The sequence below is a fragment of the Rutidosis leptorrhynchoides genome, chromosome 6, assembly GCF_046630445.1.
Source record: "Rutidosis leptorrhynchoides isolate AG116_Rl617_1_P2 chromosome 6, CSIRO_AGI_Rlap_v1, whole genome shotgun sequence".
In the NCBI taxonomy this organism is placed as follows: domain Eukaryota; kingdom Viridiplantae; phylum Streptophyta; class Magnoliopsida; order Asterales; family Asteraceae; genus Rutidosis; species Rutidosis leptorrhynchoides.
In genome coordinates this window covers 62,551,473-62,564,822 of record NC_092338.1, presented here as the reverse complement: position 1 = coordinate 62,564,822, position 13,350 = coordinate 62,551,473, and the positions used below count along the sequence as shown (strand labels likewise).

The window sequence follows — 13,350 nt, the reverse complement described above, 5'->3', positions numbered from 1 at the left end:
ATATATATATATACATATATATACATATATACATATATATATATATATATACATATATATGTTAATATATATATATATATATATATATATATATATATATATATATATATATATATATATCAACATATAGTTTTTACAAGTTTTAACGTTCGTGAATCGCCGGTCAACTTGGGTGGTCAATTGTCTACATGAAACTCATTTCAAATAATCAAATATATATATATATATATATATATATATATATATATATATATATATATATATATATATATATATATATAACATGGAAAAGTTCGGGTCACTACACCTTTGAACCTTGCGAAGAAACGCTTCATCATATCCTGAACAAAGTCAGGTTGTGAAAATAAGTGAATTATGTCAGGAGGCGCAGCCTGCATAAATTGCCCCGCAAGATTCGTCTGCCCCTGAATATTTTGCCAAGACTGCCCTGGCGTCTGCGCATATGGCCAAGGCTGTTGTATTGGGAAATATGGCAGCCCTGACGGTGCTAAGTACACATGTTGATGAAAAGGAATCGACACCTGCGGAGCAGATGTCTGTGGGACATGCGGGTATCCTGCTAAAAGTCCGACTGTATGCACAGTGCTTTGTTGTTCTGCAGTTAGTGGTGTCCAATGCGAGTTTGCGTCTGGAATGACACCGAATCCCCAACTATTAAGTAATGCCTGCGCATCCGCAGGGGTTAGAAACTGTGAAACTGGACGCGACGGCTGTCAAGGCTGCAAAGGTGTAAATGACGAATTTTGCTGACCACTCTGCGTCTGCAAAGGGATTGAAACCGTAGTGCTGTAGATGGGCATCTGGCCACAATATACTACATGCGGCCCCACAGTTTCTCCGCCAGTGCCAACAGAGTTAACCCTTGGATCCACTGCGGAAAAATCTAGCCGTGTAGTTGTAACCGGCGAGTTTGCCCTTGGTGGTGTTATTCCATCCGGGTATATCGGCTTATACCTATGAAAAGGTTCGCCAGACATAGGTGGAGGGTAAGGCATGATTCCCGCCCCCGTAGTCATAGCTTGCGTTTGCTGATTACCAGACGGCATGTTATGATTCAGTTTGAGTACGTTCCGATGATTCCCCGAAAGTCAAGATTCTGTTAAAGAAACAAAAAATTCGAAAATTTTGTGAGTAACGAGCCTTATAATTCAGAACTTTAACAGAAAAAATCATTAAACACGTCTTGAATTAATTCGACTCTCAATGAAAGCACCACTTGATCATGCGTCTATTTCCCAAAGGTCAATACACACGTTCAATACATTTAAAGAGGTTTAAGGATCTTAGAACTTAGCTCTCCGGTCCGGCTACCGTGAATAACCCTGGCCGACATGATGATGTCGGCGGGGTGGCTAAGTGATTAAGTCCACCTTCGATGACGGCCGTCGATCGAAAGGCCCTAAATAAAGTTGTAGGCAACAGTCGTGAAAGAACTAACCTGTTAACCTTAGAAGATGAGAGAGATGATGATAGTTGTTACGTAAGATGTGCTACGTGAGATGATCCCTTAGAATGACGATTAGGATTAGTATATATAGGCAAACCCTAATTCTAGAACCATCCTAGATTGTGATAATCCTTTCCATAACAAAATCCCCCGAATATCGGATGTAATTATGGAAAAGATATTCAGACTTGGTCACCAAGTAACCGCCATACCGAGAACAAAGTATTCGATGCGCTACCGCATACCGCAAATATAGCATGCGCATACGCATACCCATGTTTGCCCGCGTGCGTACATCGTGCGCTTGCGGGTCGCGGTATCATTATCGGGCAACCTTTTTAAAGTTACCATTGACCGTCTCTCTTCCAATTTTCTTGCTCGCACGGTTCTCGCATATAAAAGCAAGGATGTTGGGGGATTCGTCGTCAATAAAAGTAGCCGAAGAAGAAGCTCCCACACCACGAACTTCACCTTCATACCCACGAGATTCTTCGAACACTTTATGGATCGCAATTCCAACATCCAAATCAACAACGTTGTCGTGAAGAGACAACGAACCCGACATGCCCTTCTTAGAAGCCTTAAAGCTCGAGCTCGGTTTCAAATTACAAACTTCATTTGCTTTACCTTTATTTAATCGGTATGAAGCGTCACAAAAAACCATCACAAATGCCAAAACATGCGCAATAATTCCCTCCACTATTAGGATTAAAACCCGGGTCGCTGTTTTTATCGACCCCAACGGCATGACCTTGACATCGACCATCTTCTTTTTATGATGGTTCCATTTAGAACCGTCAATGCACTCGAAGGAAACATTGTAATCACGAGCAAATTTCCATGCCTTAAGACATTTTTTCTCGCAAATCTTACCATAACACAAGCACGCAAAAGGACGGATACATAGGAATGATTACCTATGAACCAATTTAATTTAATAGTCCATTAATAAAGGGTATACAATTTAAAATGCCATTATCACAAAATACTTTTTGTTTCAGTTTTACTTAGGCCACTTGTTATGATTAGCCACCACCACCGCCACAGGACCGCCACTGTGTGGCCACCATCGTTAGCAAATTGTTAAAGGGTCCGTTAGTGAAGGTAGTAACATATTGTGAAAGGAGGTGTGTGGGTCCCAATTTAAATCATGTGTGTATTTGTTTAATAAATTTAAATGGGTTAAAGTTTGAAATAGAGTGTATGATAGTGAGTATTTAGTGAAATGAATGTGAAAAGGTTTGTGCTGATGTGACAGGAAAAATGTTAGTGAAAGAGCTGAATGATAGCAAGTGGCCTTATAACTTTTTACAAACATTTTTGTAAAGTAAAAGTTTAAAAGAATTCCAACATAAATTCTAATTTATTTACTGGAGTGAACTTGAAAATTGAACTTTTAAATCTTGACGAATAGAATATTAGATTTTATTAGTTGTCAGAAAATACAAAATATTAGTGGTTGACAGAAAGGAAATTATTTGATGATCGCTATGCTAAAATAAGTTGTGAAAATATAAAAGATTAAACATAAGCTTGTTAGCATATTTTATCTTTTCATGTCCTCCATAATTCCAGCATAATTGTTGATTTAAATTTCAAATTATCCATCACTAAAATTACTGAGGATAAGAAAGCTTTAAATGCTTATCATTAGATTAGATCAACATTTTAAGAACATTTTAATTTTAAATTTAAAATCATCAACATTAAAAACCCCATTAAAAACCATTATTACATGATTCATGATTCTGTTTAAATTATTCGACACCTGTAAAATCACCCCATTACCCCAAACATGTTTCTTTTATATTGCCTTTTTCAATCAATTGTAGAGGCATATCGTGCCAATCCCATAAGAAAGAAGACATAATAGTTATCACTAACCTTAAAATACTTTCCAAACAATGTTGTCATTACCATTATTTACACTTCCATATATCATCATCACCATTAATCATTAATTATCATTATCATTAAACCCAAATAATGGGACCACAAAAATCTTGTTTGAAGGCCTAAATTGACTAATTGAATAAGTCTATTTTTTCATGAATACAGCTCTATCTTTCACATGGTAGCAAGAAAGTACAACATTATGTGGGGTAAAACGTAAAAGGTAAATTATGAATCTTTTTGTGTTCTCTAACCGTTTTTTTTTTTTTTTTCCAAATGTTATACGAGAAAAAGCTATGTAATTTGTTAAACTTACATCTAAATTTCTAAAAGTTTAATTAATTGTAAAATTTAATTGAATGTAACATTACTATATGTACATCCAATAATGAAGTACAAGAGGTGCAAAACTACAAACTAAAATTAGCAATAACATAATGGTTTCGTCTAGTATGGTAGTACTATAAATAATTAAATACAGAGTTGGATAAATATGGTAATGTGTAATTGACAAAAATAAAATTGTTAGTACATTTTAAATTATAAGAAATGAAATAAAATCAGAAGACAAAAACCCTTGATAGAAAAAGGGTGGGTTTATGATGAGTGAAATAGTAAAGTAGATTGATTCCTTGTAATAATTTTTTAATTGAAAGCCATTCTATGTGTTCTGGCAAAGCTCCCATGATTGTCCATTTGTGTTTCAGAGCTCTATTCCATTTCCAAGTCACCATCTTTCTTTCTTTCTCTTTCTAAGATCCACTTCCTCTCTCTCTAAATTCTTTCATTTCTTTCTGCTTCTGGGTTTGTTTTTGTTTGTCTTCAAAACAGTTAAAAATCCAAACTTTTTCGAATCTTTTCTGTCTTTCTTGATTCTTGTTTCTTGTTTGCTCTGTTTTATCATCTGGGGTCCTATTGAAATAACTGGTTGCAGTAAAGAAAATAACAAATAAAGATGACAGTTGAAGAAATTAGAGGGAGTGTGGTTAGTAATATTGAAATTGACAAGTTTCCAATTGGGATGAGGGTGCTTGCTGTTGATGATGATCCAACTTGTTTGAAGGTATTAGAAGGCCTTCTGAAAAAGTGTCAATATCAAGGTTAGTTTCTGTTTTATTTTTCTTGATATCCATTGTGTGTGTGTTTTGTATATTGCTTCACGTAAAGTAGTTACCTTTTTATATCAACAATTGATCTTGGTTAATTCTATTTTAGCACAATTAAGATTAGCTTATCAATTATAAGCAATTCTGTGAAGATTTTGTTTTTTGGTCAACAAATTTCAAGACTGGATTTTGACTCAATTATGAGCTTCATTTTGTTGTCTTTGTAATTTAGCCGATTATGTTTTGACTTTTTTGTTCTCTAGCGTTTCAATTATTTGACTTTAGGATGATGAAGGTGAAAAATGGTGTTTCATCATGCTTAAGTTTTGATGATGAATGTTTTTTGTTACAGTTACAACCACAAATCAGGCAATAACAGCACTGAAGATGTTAAGGGAAAACAGAAACAGATTTGATTTGATCATCAGTGATGTTTATATGCCAGACATGGATGGTTTCAAGCTACTTGAACTCATTGGGCTTGAAATGGACTTACCAGTCATCAGTAAGCCAGAATGCACTCTTTGTACTTTTGACTTTTTAGGTCAACTAAATATAGTTTCCAAAAAATTGATAAATGTATTTCAAATTGTTGCAGTGTTATCAGGAAACAGTGACCCAAAGCTTGTAATGAAGGGGATAACTCATGGAGCTTGTGATTATCTTGTGAAGCCAGTTCGTCTTGAGGAGCTACGTAACGTTTGGCAACATGTTATTCGGCGAAAAGTTGAGACAAAGCCACAGTCACAGTCAAAGTCAAACAATAATGAGATATCAGATCAGGGAAATGAAGGTGAAGGTCAGAATGTGAAGATGAATAGAAAAAGAAAAGATGAAGATGATGATGATGAGGATGAAGATAGTGATGATCCATCTTCAACACAGAAGAAGCCACGTGTTGTTTGGTCGATTGATCTACATAGGAAATTTGTTGCTGCTGTTAATCAACTAGGCATTGAGAGTGAGTCTTTTTTCAGTAATTTGACTTTATGTGCATGTGTTTAACTCACTAACTATTGTTTACATTTGAATAAATGCAGAAGCTGTGCCTAAAAGGATTCTTGATTTGATGAATGTGGATGGACTTACTAGGGAAAATGTAGCAAGCCATCTCCAGGTATGCATAAATATTTTGTTGAAAGAATGTACCTTTTTGGGGATTCAATGTAGCAAAAACATGCTTTTCTACAGTTAAATAACAGTTAAACAAGGAAAATTTTGTTTCTTTGGTCTTCAAGATTCATCCCAATTGCTGAAAAGTTTGTTTTTTTTGGTTCTCAAGATTCATCCGAGGTAGTAGATGGAAAGGTCCGATTTTAGCAATCAGATGGAGAAAAGTCTTGTTTTTTGATGGTTGAATAGAGAATTATATGATTCTTGTTAGTTGTAGGGAGAAATTATTTTTTTTTTAATGGTTTATAGTTGCTTTCCAATAACTAACAGGGTCCTGAATTTTGGAATAATTTCATTGATGCTAATTTAAAATCTTTTTACAGAAATATAGGCTTTACCTGAAGAGGATCAGTCATCAAGCTAACATGGTGGTTGCATTTGGGGGCAGTAAAGATGCATCTGCATATATGCGAATGAGCCCTCTTGATGGACTTGGAGATTTTCGAACGTTGTCATCTTCAGCTCGCTATCCAAGTGGTCCCTACAATCCGCCAGCTGGCATGCTCGGTAGGCTCAACAGTGCAAGCGGTGTGACACTTCACAGCCTAACAGCTCCACCGTTGGTCCAAGCAAACCACACACAAAACAAGCTACTGCCTGTTGTTTCTTCAGTGTCACAAAATCATCAAAACGGGAATCTTTTTCAGGGGATTCAACCGTCTTTTGGTATTGATCATCAACAATTTGGTAATAAACCGAATACCCAACTCACCGATTATGGTCTCGTTGATGAATCTCAAACCTTTACAGGTACCCAACTGTTTATTGCTATTCCATTGATAAAAAAGATTAAATCTTTGGATTTTGTATTATTGATTCTTGAATCTTTATTTATAGGTACCAAGTTGGCTAATTTCAGCTCCATTGATGAATCTCTAACCTTAACAGGTAACCAACTATTTATTTCGATTCCATTGATAAAAAGATTAAATATTTGAATGTTTGCATTAATGATTCTTGAATCTTGAATCTTTATAGGTACCAAGTTGGCTAATTTCAGCTCCATTGATGAATCTCGAGCCTTTACAGGTACCCAACTATTTTCTTTCGATTCCAATGATAAAAAGATTAAATCTTTGAATATTTGCATTAATGATTCTTGAATCTTTGTAGGTACCAAGTTGCCTACTTTCAACTCCGTTGATGAACCTCGAATGTTCACAGGTACTCATTTGACAAGGTCTCAATATCATGATGCATGTTGAGTAACAATATATCATAAATTGTTAATCTTTTACAGGTTCAAGTACATTCACTGATCCTATTGCAGTTCTTGGTACTCAATCTGCTTTAAAGCTGTCTTCTACAGGCCCTGAACCTTTTAATATCGTTTCGAGTAATTCTAGCTTTCTTGGCCCGAATGCTAATCAATCGAGTTTTTCAAGTCAACTACCAATTAATGAAAGTTACACCTTTTCTACTTCAGTTACTGGCGGTTTTGGTTCTAACATAACCACTACAGCCGCTGTACCTCTTGAAACTCATAGTAACCGTGGTTTGGTTGGTGACATTGTTAGTAATGTTAACCAACCCTTATCGAACCATAATTCAGTGGGTCACATTCACAGTAAACAAGATTATAGCCAATTCTTACATAATGCTTTTAGCACACTACCTTTTGCAACTCTTGCAAATGGCGGTAGCGGTTTGAGTGGTTCCAATAAACGGTCAAGTGAAAATTATCTAGAGGACCACATGAAACTACAAGGTGGTTTTGCTTCAAGCAAAGGTTATGGTTCTTTGGATGATCTTATTATGATGAAAAAGGTATGATTTTTTCTTCTTCATATTAAAATATTTTAATTCAACTTGTTCTTAATTTTGACGACTGAATATAAGTCAATCTCGGTCGTAGTTAAACTTGAGTCGATCATGTTGTTTATTGGATTCATTTTTCAATGCAGGAGCAGGAACCTCCAACTGTTATGGCTGGAGAATTTGGATATGACCCTTATGGGTTTGGGTCATGTATATGATGATGAGACTGGGCATCAGGGACTGGTTTGCAAGTGGTGCAATAGTATAAGGGCTTCAAATATTTAGTTCCTTCAAGTTTATTTTTTAGTACTAGTGTGTCCATGAGGAATTATATATTTAGTGTAATTTATTGTTTGGCAAAACTATGAGTTGTAACCGGTTGGCGGTTGATAACATTTTTTAATATCATATTACATTTTAATATGGCATATATATATTTATATTATCATTGACAATATCTTTGCAATTCGTTTCATTGGATTTCTTGTAGATATACGAAATCTAGGATTAGTTGGACGATGTGGCTTCAAAGCCCCATGCTTTCTTTCTATTTTTTTTTTTTTTTTTTTTGAAAGGCTACATGAAATATATTAAAATAACAAACACGAAAGTACAGAGAGCATGAAAAATACAAGCATGACTCGACTAAATACAAGAGCAACTAATACTATGGACATCAAAATGAATACAAGGTAAATTACACTAAATGAAACCATAAAAACGCATAGATGCAGAGGGTGCATCCATATTGAGAACAGCTCGATATCACGCAACAAAAACCCATAACAAGTCAATTGAACTAATCGATCCACATATGCTTAATCCTTCTCGAAATCCACTCATAACTCAAAAATTGAATCTCATTTAGAGCAACCTGGGAGTTCCACTTTTTGTTTTTAAAAATCTTCGCGTTCCGGTTCTTTCAAATTAAATACCCACAAGTCCACTCCACGGCTTTGCCAAATTAACTCTCCCACTTTTGATTTTTGATGACTCGAATTACCACAAAAAGCTTCCGCAATTGATAAATTGTCAGACACTCCCCAAGCCCCACCAAGAATACACTCTAGTCCATATATCATGAGATTCAATTATGCCGTTTTTGCTAGCTCCCTTTACTATGCCGTTTTAAATAAAAATAATAAAATAATAATAATTGACGAATGTAGGAGATAAGGAAGATATCACATGTAACAGGGAATGAAATTGCAGCCTCACACATGTTATATTATTTAGTTGAAGAGAGTTGGCAACAAAGAACAAAATCAAGAGATAATTGTTGAAATTCTAAAGTCATTTTCAATTTTTTCAAACGGCGATATCAGCATCACCAAAACGCACTTAACCACATTTGCAAGATTGAAAAACTAAACATTTTCTAAATTCTTGACACTACCATCAAATTTTCAGTTTCTTACCTTTACTTACAAATATGAGTAACTTACAAAATCTTAAGATAATGTGTACATTGATTGATTTTGATTATTGACATGAAATTGCAGTCAAATGTCTAATAAATTTAAGCTGCAAGGGCAATTATAGGTGTAGTTTGATAAATGGGTGTGATATATAGCAGTTGATGCGAAGGGTCTACATCATTGTTTTGTTACTAGCTGCATCATCTTGTTCATAGTGTGCCATAACTTATAATGTTTAAGAGCAACTTGATCATCTTTTATATTCTGTCATCTTTCTAAATTTATTAAAATCTAAGTTGGCTCAATTATTTTTCTGATGTTACGTGCAATTCAATGCAACCAGAAAAATGAACTGATCAGGGTCAGCCAGAAGATAACGAAGTCTTATAAAATGCCGTAATTGATAAAGTAATCCCTATATTTTACAAAAGTTCTAACAATTTCACTCCTAACATAAAAAAAAATAACATAAAAAGGCTTATAAATTTAACCAAAAGCACCCATAGCAAACTAACATATATATCAACATAGGGAGCAAGCAAACTTCATAAACTATAAGTAAACAAATATCCATTACAAATAAACACCAAAATTAAAGGTTCAAAAACATATACCGAAAATTATCTCTTATTTTTCTAACATCTATTTACCAAAAATAGATTTCAACCACCAAACCCCTTTGGTATCCGCCGGCGCATCTTCAACCTCCGGCGGTGGATTTGTATGTGCAGTCTTTTTCAGCTTGCTGACGTCATACCCTTCTTCCTTAGCCTTCTCAACCAGCTTATTATAAATCTCATCATCAAGCTCATTCTTCCTGCTCAAAATCTACACAAAAACAAACAAATCCCCAAAAATTAACACTTGAACTAAAAATATTAAAATTAAAAAACAATACAGTAATAAATAACATAACATAACATGTAAAATAAAAACATACCCATAAATAGGATCTAGAAGGCTGACCAATTAGTGCATACTGATAATCATCATCTAAATACAGAACCCAGTAATCACCAGTAACAGGAATGATTGGCAAAAAGGGTGGCACATAGAATTTAACCTTCAATTTAGCTTCATCACTTTTAGGATCAGCTTTATAAGCAGTTCCTTCAATGTAACCTCTCTTACCATCACTCCAAGTTTCATTCAAAACATTAACAGTACCATCTTCTTTCAATGTGTAAGTAGCCCTTGTGTTCATACCATTTTTGGGTTGAAATCTCGATGGGAATGAAGCAATTTCATACCATCTCCCCATGTATCTTGCTAGATCTATGCCTTTAACAACATCCATTGATTTCTTTGCCATACTGTTCTTTAGGGTTTCGTTGTTTTTGTGTGTTTTTTTTGGGTGAGAATGAGAAACGGTTTTAAGGGGGATTAAATAAATAAAAATTAAGGGTTTATGATAAGGTGAGGTGGAGAAATAATGGCCTTACACGTGTTAAAGTGAGTTGTAGATGGTTCTAGAATGACGTGTTATCGGTTAGATATTTCTAGCGTTTCTTGAAGAGTAATAAATCAAAAAATCAATAATCAATAAAATGAATAATAATGTGATCACTTTCTCTCCAAGTTTTAGTTTTGGAATTTTTCACCTCTTCGATTATGAATTGGCCTTGCAATAATGTATTTTGATTTCGAATTCCATTTTTGAGTGACATGTGAATGTGTTGATGTGTATATAGAGCTTTAATAACCAAAGACGTGAAATGATTCTAACATTAAACATTAAACTAATGATTCAACATTAAACATTAAACTATGTCATTAATTTTTTTTTTTAACAGCAAGTTTTGCATCAGTGTATCATTTATTTGAAGGACACTCATCATTTGTACACACGCGTTCGGAAGAAAACCCGAATCGCATTACAGCAACCCGATTCTTTAACCATCCCGAGGAGTAGACGGATTGAGTTTAAATCTTGAATGGATCCGAGAGAAAACCCTCTGGGGTCAATCTGGATATCCATATTTCAGGCAGATTAATTTTTACGTTTTTTTATTGTTTTGTTTGTCTCGCACTTTTTATACAAATAAAATCCGGTTCGGCCCGCGCGATGCGACTAGATATTTTGAGTTTGCACATTTTAACGTAGCTTCATATTCATATACAAAAACAAAATAACTACGATCTGTTTATTTAGATACATTATATACATGAGCAGAATATGTATACCCTTTTTTTTACTGCGTTATTCCAATTCTCTTTTCTATTTTATTTCTTTGTCTTCATTTTCGGGGAATAGTACTTGTTTTTACAAGTGTTGCTCGTTTGTGCTTCTTCCTTGTTTGGTGTGGGTCGTATTAGTGTTGCTTGTTGTTCGCCTGCTAAATGTATCGGATTCTTTTAGTTTTTCAGTGTCTTATGTATTGTTAGTTGGATATGTTTTATAGTATTTGTGATTTTATTTTTTACATGTAGGTGGTGCTTGTGGTGGTTCAAAGCTTGTCGCGGCCTCTGTCATTGGTGGGGAGTATTTCAGGAAGATGAATTCTGGGGATTCCGTGTTGTTTTGGTTGAACACGAAATCAAGTGTGTGTTTGGTGCCTTTGAGTTGTTTGATTGTAGGTGGTATTTCCTTTTTGTTTTCGAATCCCATTAATGTTACCATCGTTTTGCAGTCGACTACAACCAATGAATATGCCCTGTGGGAGAAGAATGTCATAGACGTTGTTGCTGTTTTGTTTTGAATGTTACTCTGAATTTGTAGTTGTGATTTAAGAGTTGTTTAGATGAGCGTATTTCTCTATATTACTACATTATTTAACAGACAAAAATCGTGAATAGTAACTAGGGGCATTTTCGTCATTTTATGTTTTTTTAAATCCTAATTAAATTTCACTACACCAACAAAGACCCCCACACTTTTTTCAAATATTCAATTCGACCCACTAAACAGAGGGTAAAGTGTCAATTAACCATTTTCATAAAAAATCTTAAATAAACTTCACCCAAATATTCAACGGGTTATATATCTTCTCGCTCGCAACGAGTTAAATTTTTTCGACACCATCGTTAAACTCGAAATAATTTTAGGAACACAATGTCAATAACTATACGCAAAACGGACGCTTTTTAAAAAACGCTAAATATTTAAGGTACTTTTCATACACGTTGATTTTGCGTTAAATATTTAAAAGTCGATAATTACATAGCTAAACGCGGAGATGGACATATATTGTTAATTTAAAATAACACTAACTTAAGACCCGCAATATTTGCGGGTTTCGGCAATAAAAATTACAGATATGATGTATTATTTATGAGCACATTAATGAAATTGACAAAAATTGTGTATGAAAAACAAATCAAGGCAAGACCTGAAGTTGAACAAAATTTTAGATATAAATTAAGTTTTATAAAAAGGCTGAATATCATCAAAGTTCAAACTATTAAAAAAAGATAATAGATACCTCCACGTTAGATATATAATTGTATGATTTTTTGATAATAGACCATTATCATGTAGCTAAATATTTCTCTGCTAAAGTTCTAAGAGATTACTCAATGCAACGAATCGTTTGATGTAGTCATTAGTGTTGATGTTGAAGCAACATATTATTTTTTATGTAATAGAATACTACGCATCTTCTTTATAAACTCTTTTTATGGAGTTTATAGCCCTACATAAAAAAGACATAACAAAATATTGTAATTGACTTTTTAAATGTAACCAATAATTTTATAGACATAAAATGTATTTTTTGGTTTACCTGTTCCATAATTTATCACAATAGTAAATTTTTCTGTTAAACTTGACATACGGCTTGCAAAGTTTGTCATAACACAATCATCAAATTTATTGACAAAATCTTATTCGGATAAAGAAGCTGCTATAGTGTCTTGCAAATTGTCTAAAATTTGACGAGTTTTTTTCCCTTCATGAATATAGATAATAATTAGGAGTAGTAAAAATCTCAGTTATCATAATAACAGTTAGTTACACGAGATGAGTTTAATGAATCTCCAATGGAAACACGTGGTTTAGGTACTGTCAATCTACTATCTTTTGCCAAGAATGATAAGAGAAAGAGTAATTATAATAGGCAACTTATATGTGAATCACATCATTATAATAGGCAACTTATATGTGAATCACATCTCACATATGATAAGGGGAAGAAAAAAAAAAGACTGTATTTTGTACTGTTGTTGAACCTCATTGAGAAAACGATACATGAATAATGTTCAAAATGGTAAACTAATGTATGGAATCTATGAAATCATCGTACCCAATGAAGTGTTGTAACTTTGATCTTAAAACTGTGAAGGCAAAGTACATGAGGCAGTCAACTCATATTGATCTATACTTGTTTTGATCAATTACTCAACCCCATAAGACCATAAGACTGATCCATTTTAACACGTTTGCCTAGTAATTAATGCGACCGTGGTGTAACTCGATAAATACCATTCACAATGTCCATTTTGTATCCTCAATTTTCGGTATTGACATATTTTATAATTGATTTCGCAAACGTTGTGAAACGAAACAGCCAATTTCTACTTTGAATTATACCCAATA

The 13,350-nt window shown here is 34.0% G+C and overlaps 2 protein-coding genes across 3 annotated transcripts; one reads left to right on the top strand and one right to left on the bottom strand.

The window, feature by feature from the left end:
* Positions 1 to 3,948: 3,948 nt before the first annotated feature.
* Positions 3,949 to 7,821, top strand: LOC139852537 (two-component response regulator ARR12-like). Of its 2 annotated transcripts, XM_071841833.1 has the most exons (10): positions 3,949 to 4,461; positions 4,820 to 4,972; positions 5,066 to 5,428; positions 5,508 to 5,584; positions 5,964 to 6,390; positions 6,478 to 6,528; positions 6,619 to 6,669; positions 6,754 to 6,804; positions 6,881 to 7,407; positions 7,545 to 7,821. In XM_071841833.1, the coding sequence occupies exons 1-10, from the start codon at positions 4,317 to 4,319 to the stop codon at positions 7,614 to 7,616; spliced, it is 1,917 nt and encodes a 638-aa protein (XP_071697934.1). In that variant the 5' UTR covers positions 3,949 to 4,316; the 3' UTR covers positions 7,617 to 7,821. The 2 variants fall into 2 exon arrangements, with proteins under 2 accessions (XP_071697934.1, XP_071697935.1); XM_071841834.1 differs by lacking the exon at positions 6,478 to 6,528.
* A 1,377-nt stretch (positions 7,822 to 9,198) lies between these two features.
* Positions 9,199 to 10,175, bottom strand: LOC139851930 (temperature-induced lipocalin-1). The gene is made up of 2 exons (XM_071841129.1): positions 9,757 to 10,175; positions 9,199 to 9,644 (listed from the first exon to the last, which is right to left on the bottom strand). The coding sequence occupies exons 1-2, from the start codon at positions 10,126 to 10,128 to the stop codon at positions 9,459 to 9,461; spliced, it is 558 nt and encodes a 185-aa protein (XP_071697230.1). The 5' UTR covers positions 10,129 to 10,175; the 3' UTR covers positions 9,199 to 9,458.
* Between the last annotated feature and the right edge of the window lie 3,175 nt (positions 10,176 to 13,350).

What these genes read in the sequence shown, in the direction of transcription:
- LOC139851930 (XM_071841129.1), bottom strand. Translation starts at nt 10,128, where the DNA reads ATGGCAAAGAAATCAATGGATGTTGTTAAAGGCATAGATCTAGCAAGA. An exon ending in CTTCTAGATCCTATTTATGG is followed by an intron (nt 9,645 to 9,756) that starts GTATGTTTTTAT and finishes GTTTTTGTGTAG; the next exon opens with ATTTTGAGCAGGAAGAATGA.
- LOC139852537 (XM_071841833.1), top strand. Translation starts at nt 4,317, where the DNA reads ATGACAGTTGAAGAAATTAGAGGGAGTGTGGTTAGTAATATTGAAATT. An exon ending in AATGGACTTACCAGTCATCA is followed by an intron (nt 4,973 to 5,065) that starts GTAAGCCAGAAT and finishes AAATTGTTGCAG; the next exon opens with TGTTATCAGGAAACAGTGAC. An exon ending in TGAATCTCAAACCTTTACAG is followed by an intron (nt 6,391 to 6,477) that starts GTACCCAACTGT and finishes CTTTATTTATAG; the next exon opens with GTACCAAGTTGGCTAATTTC.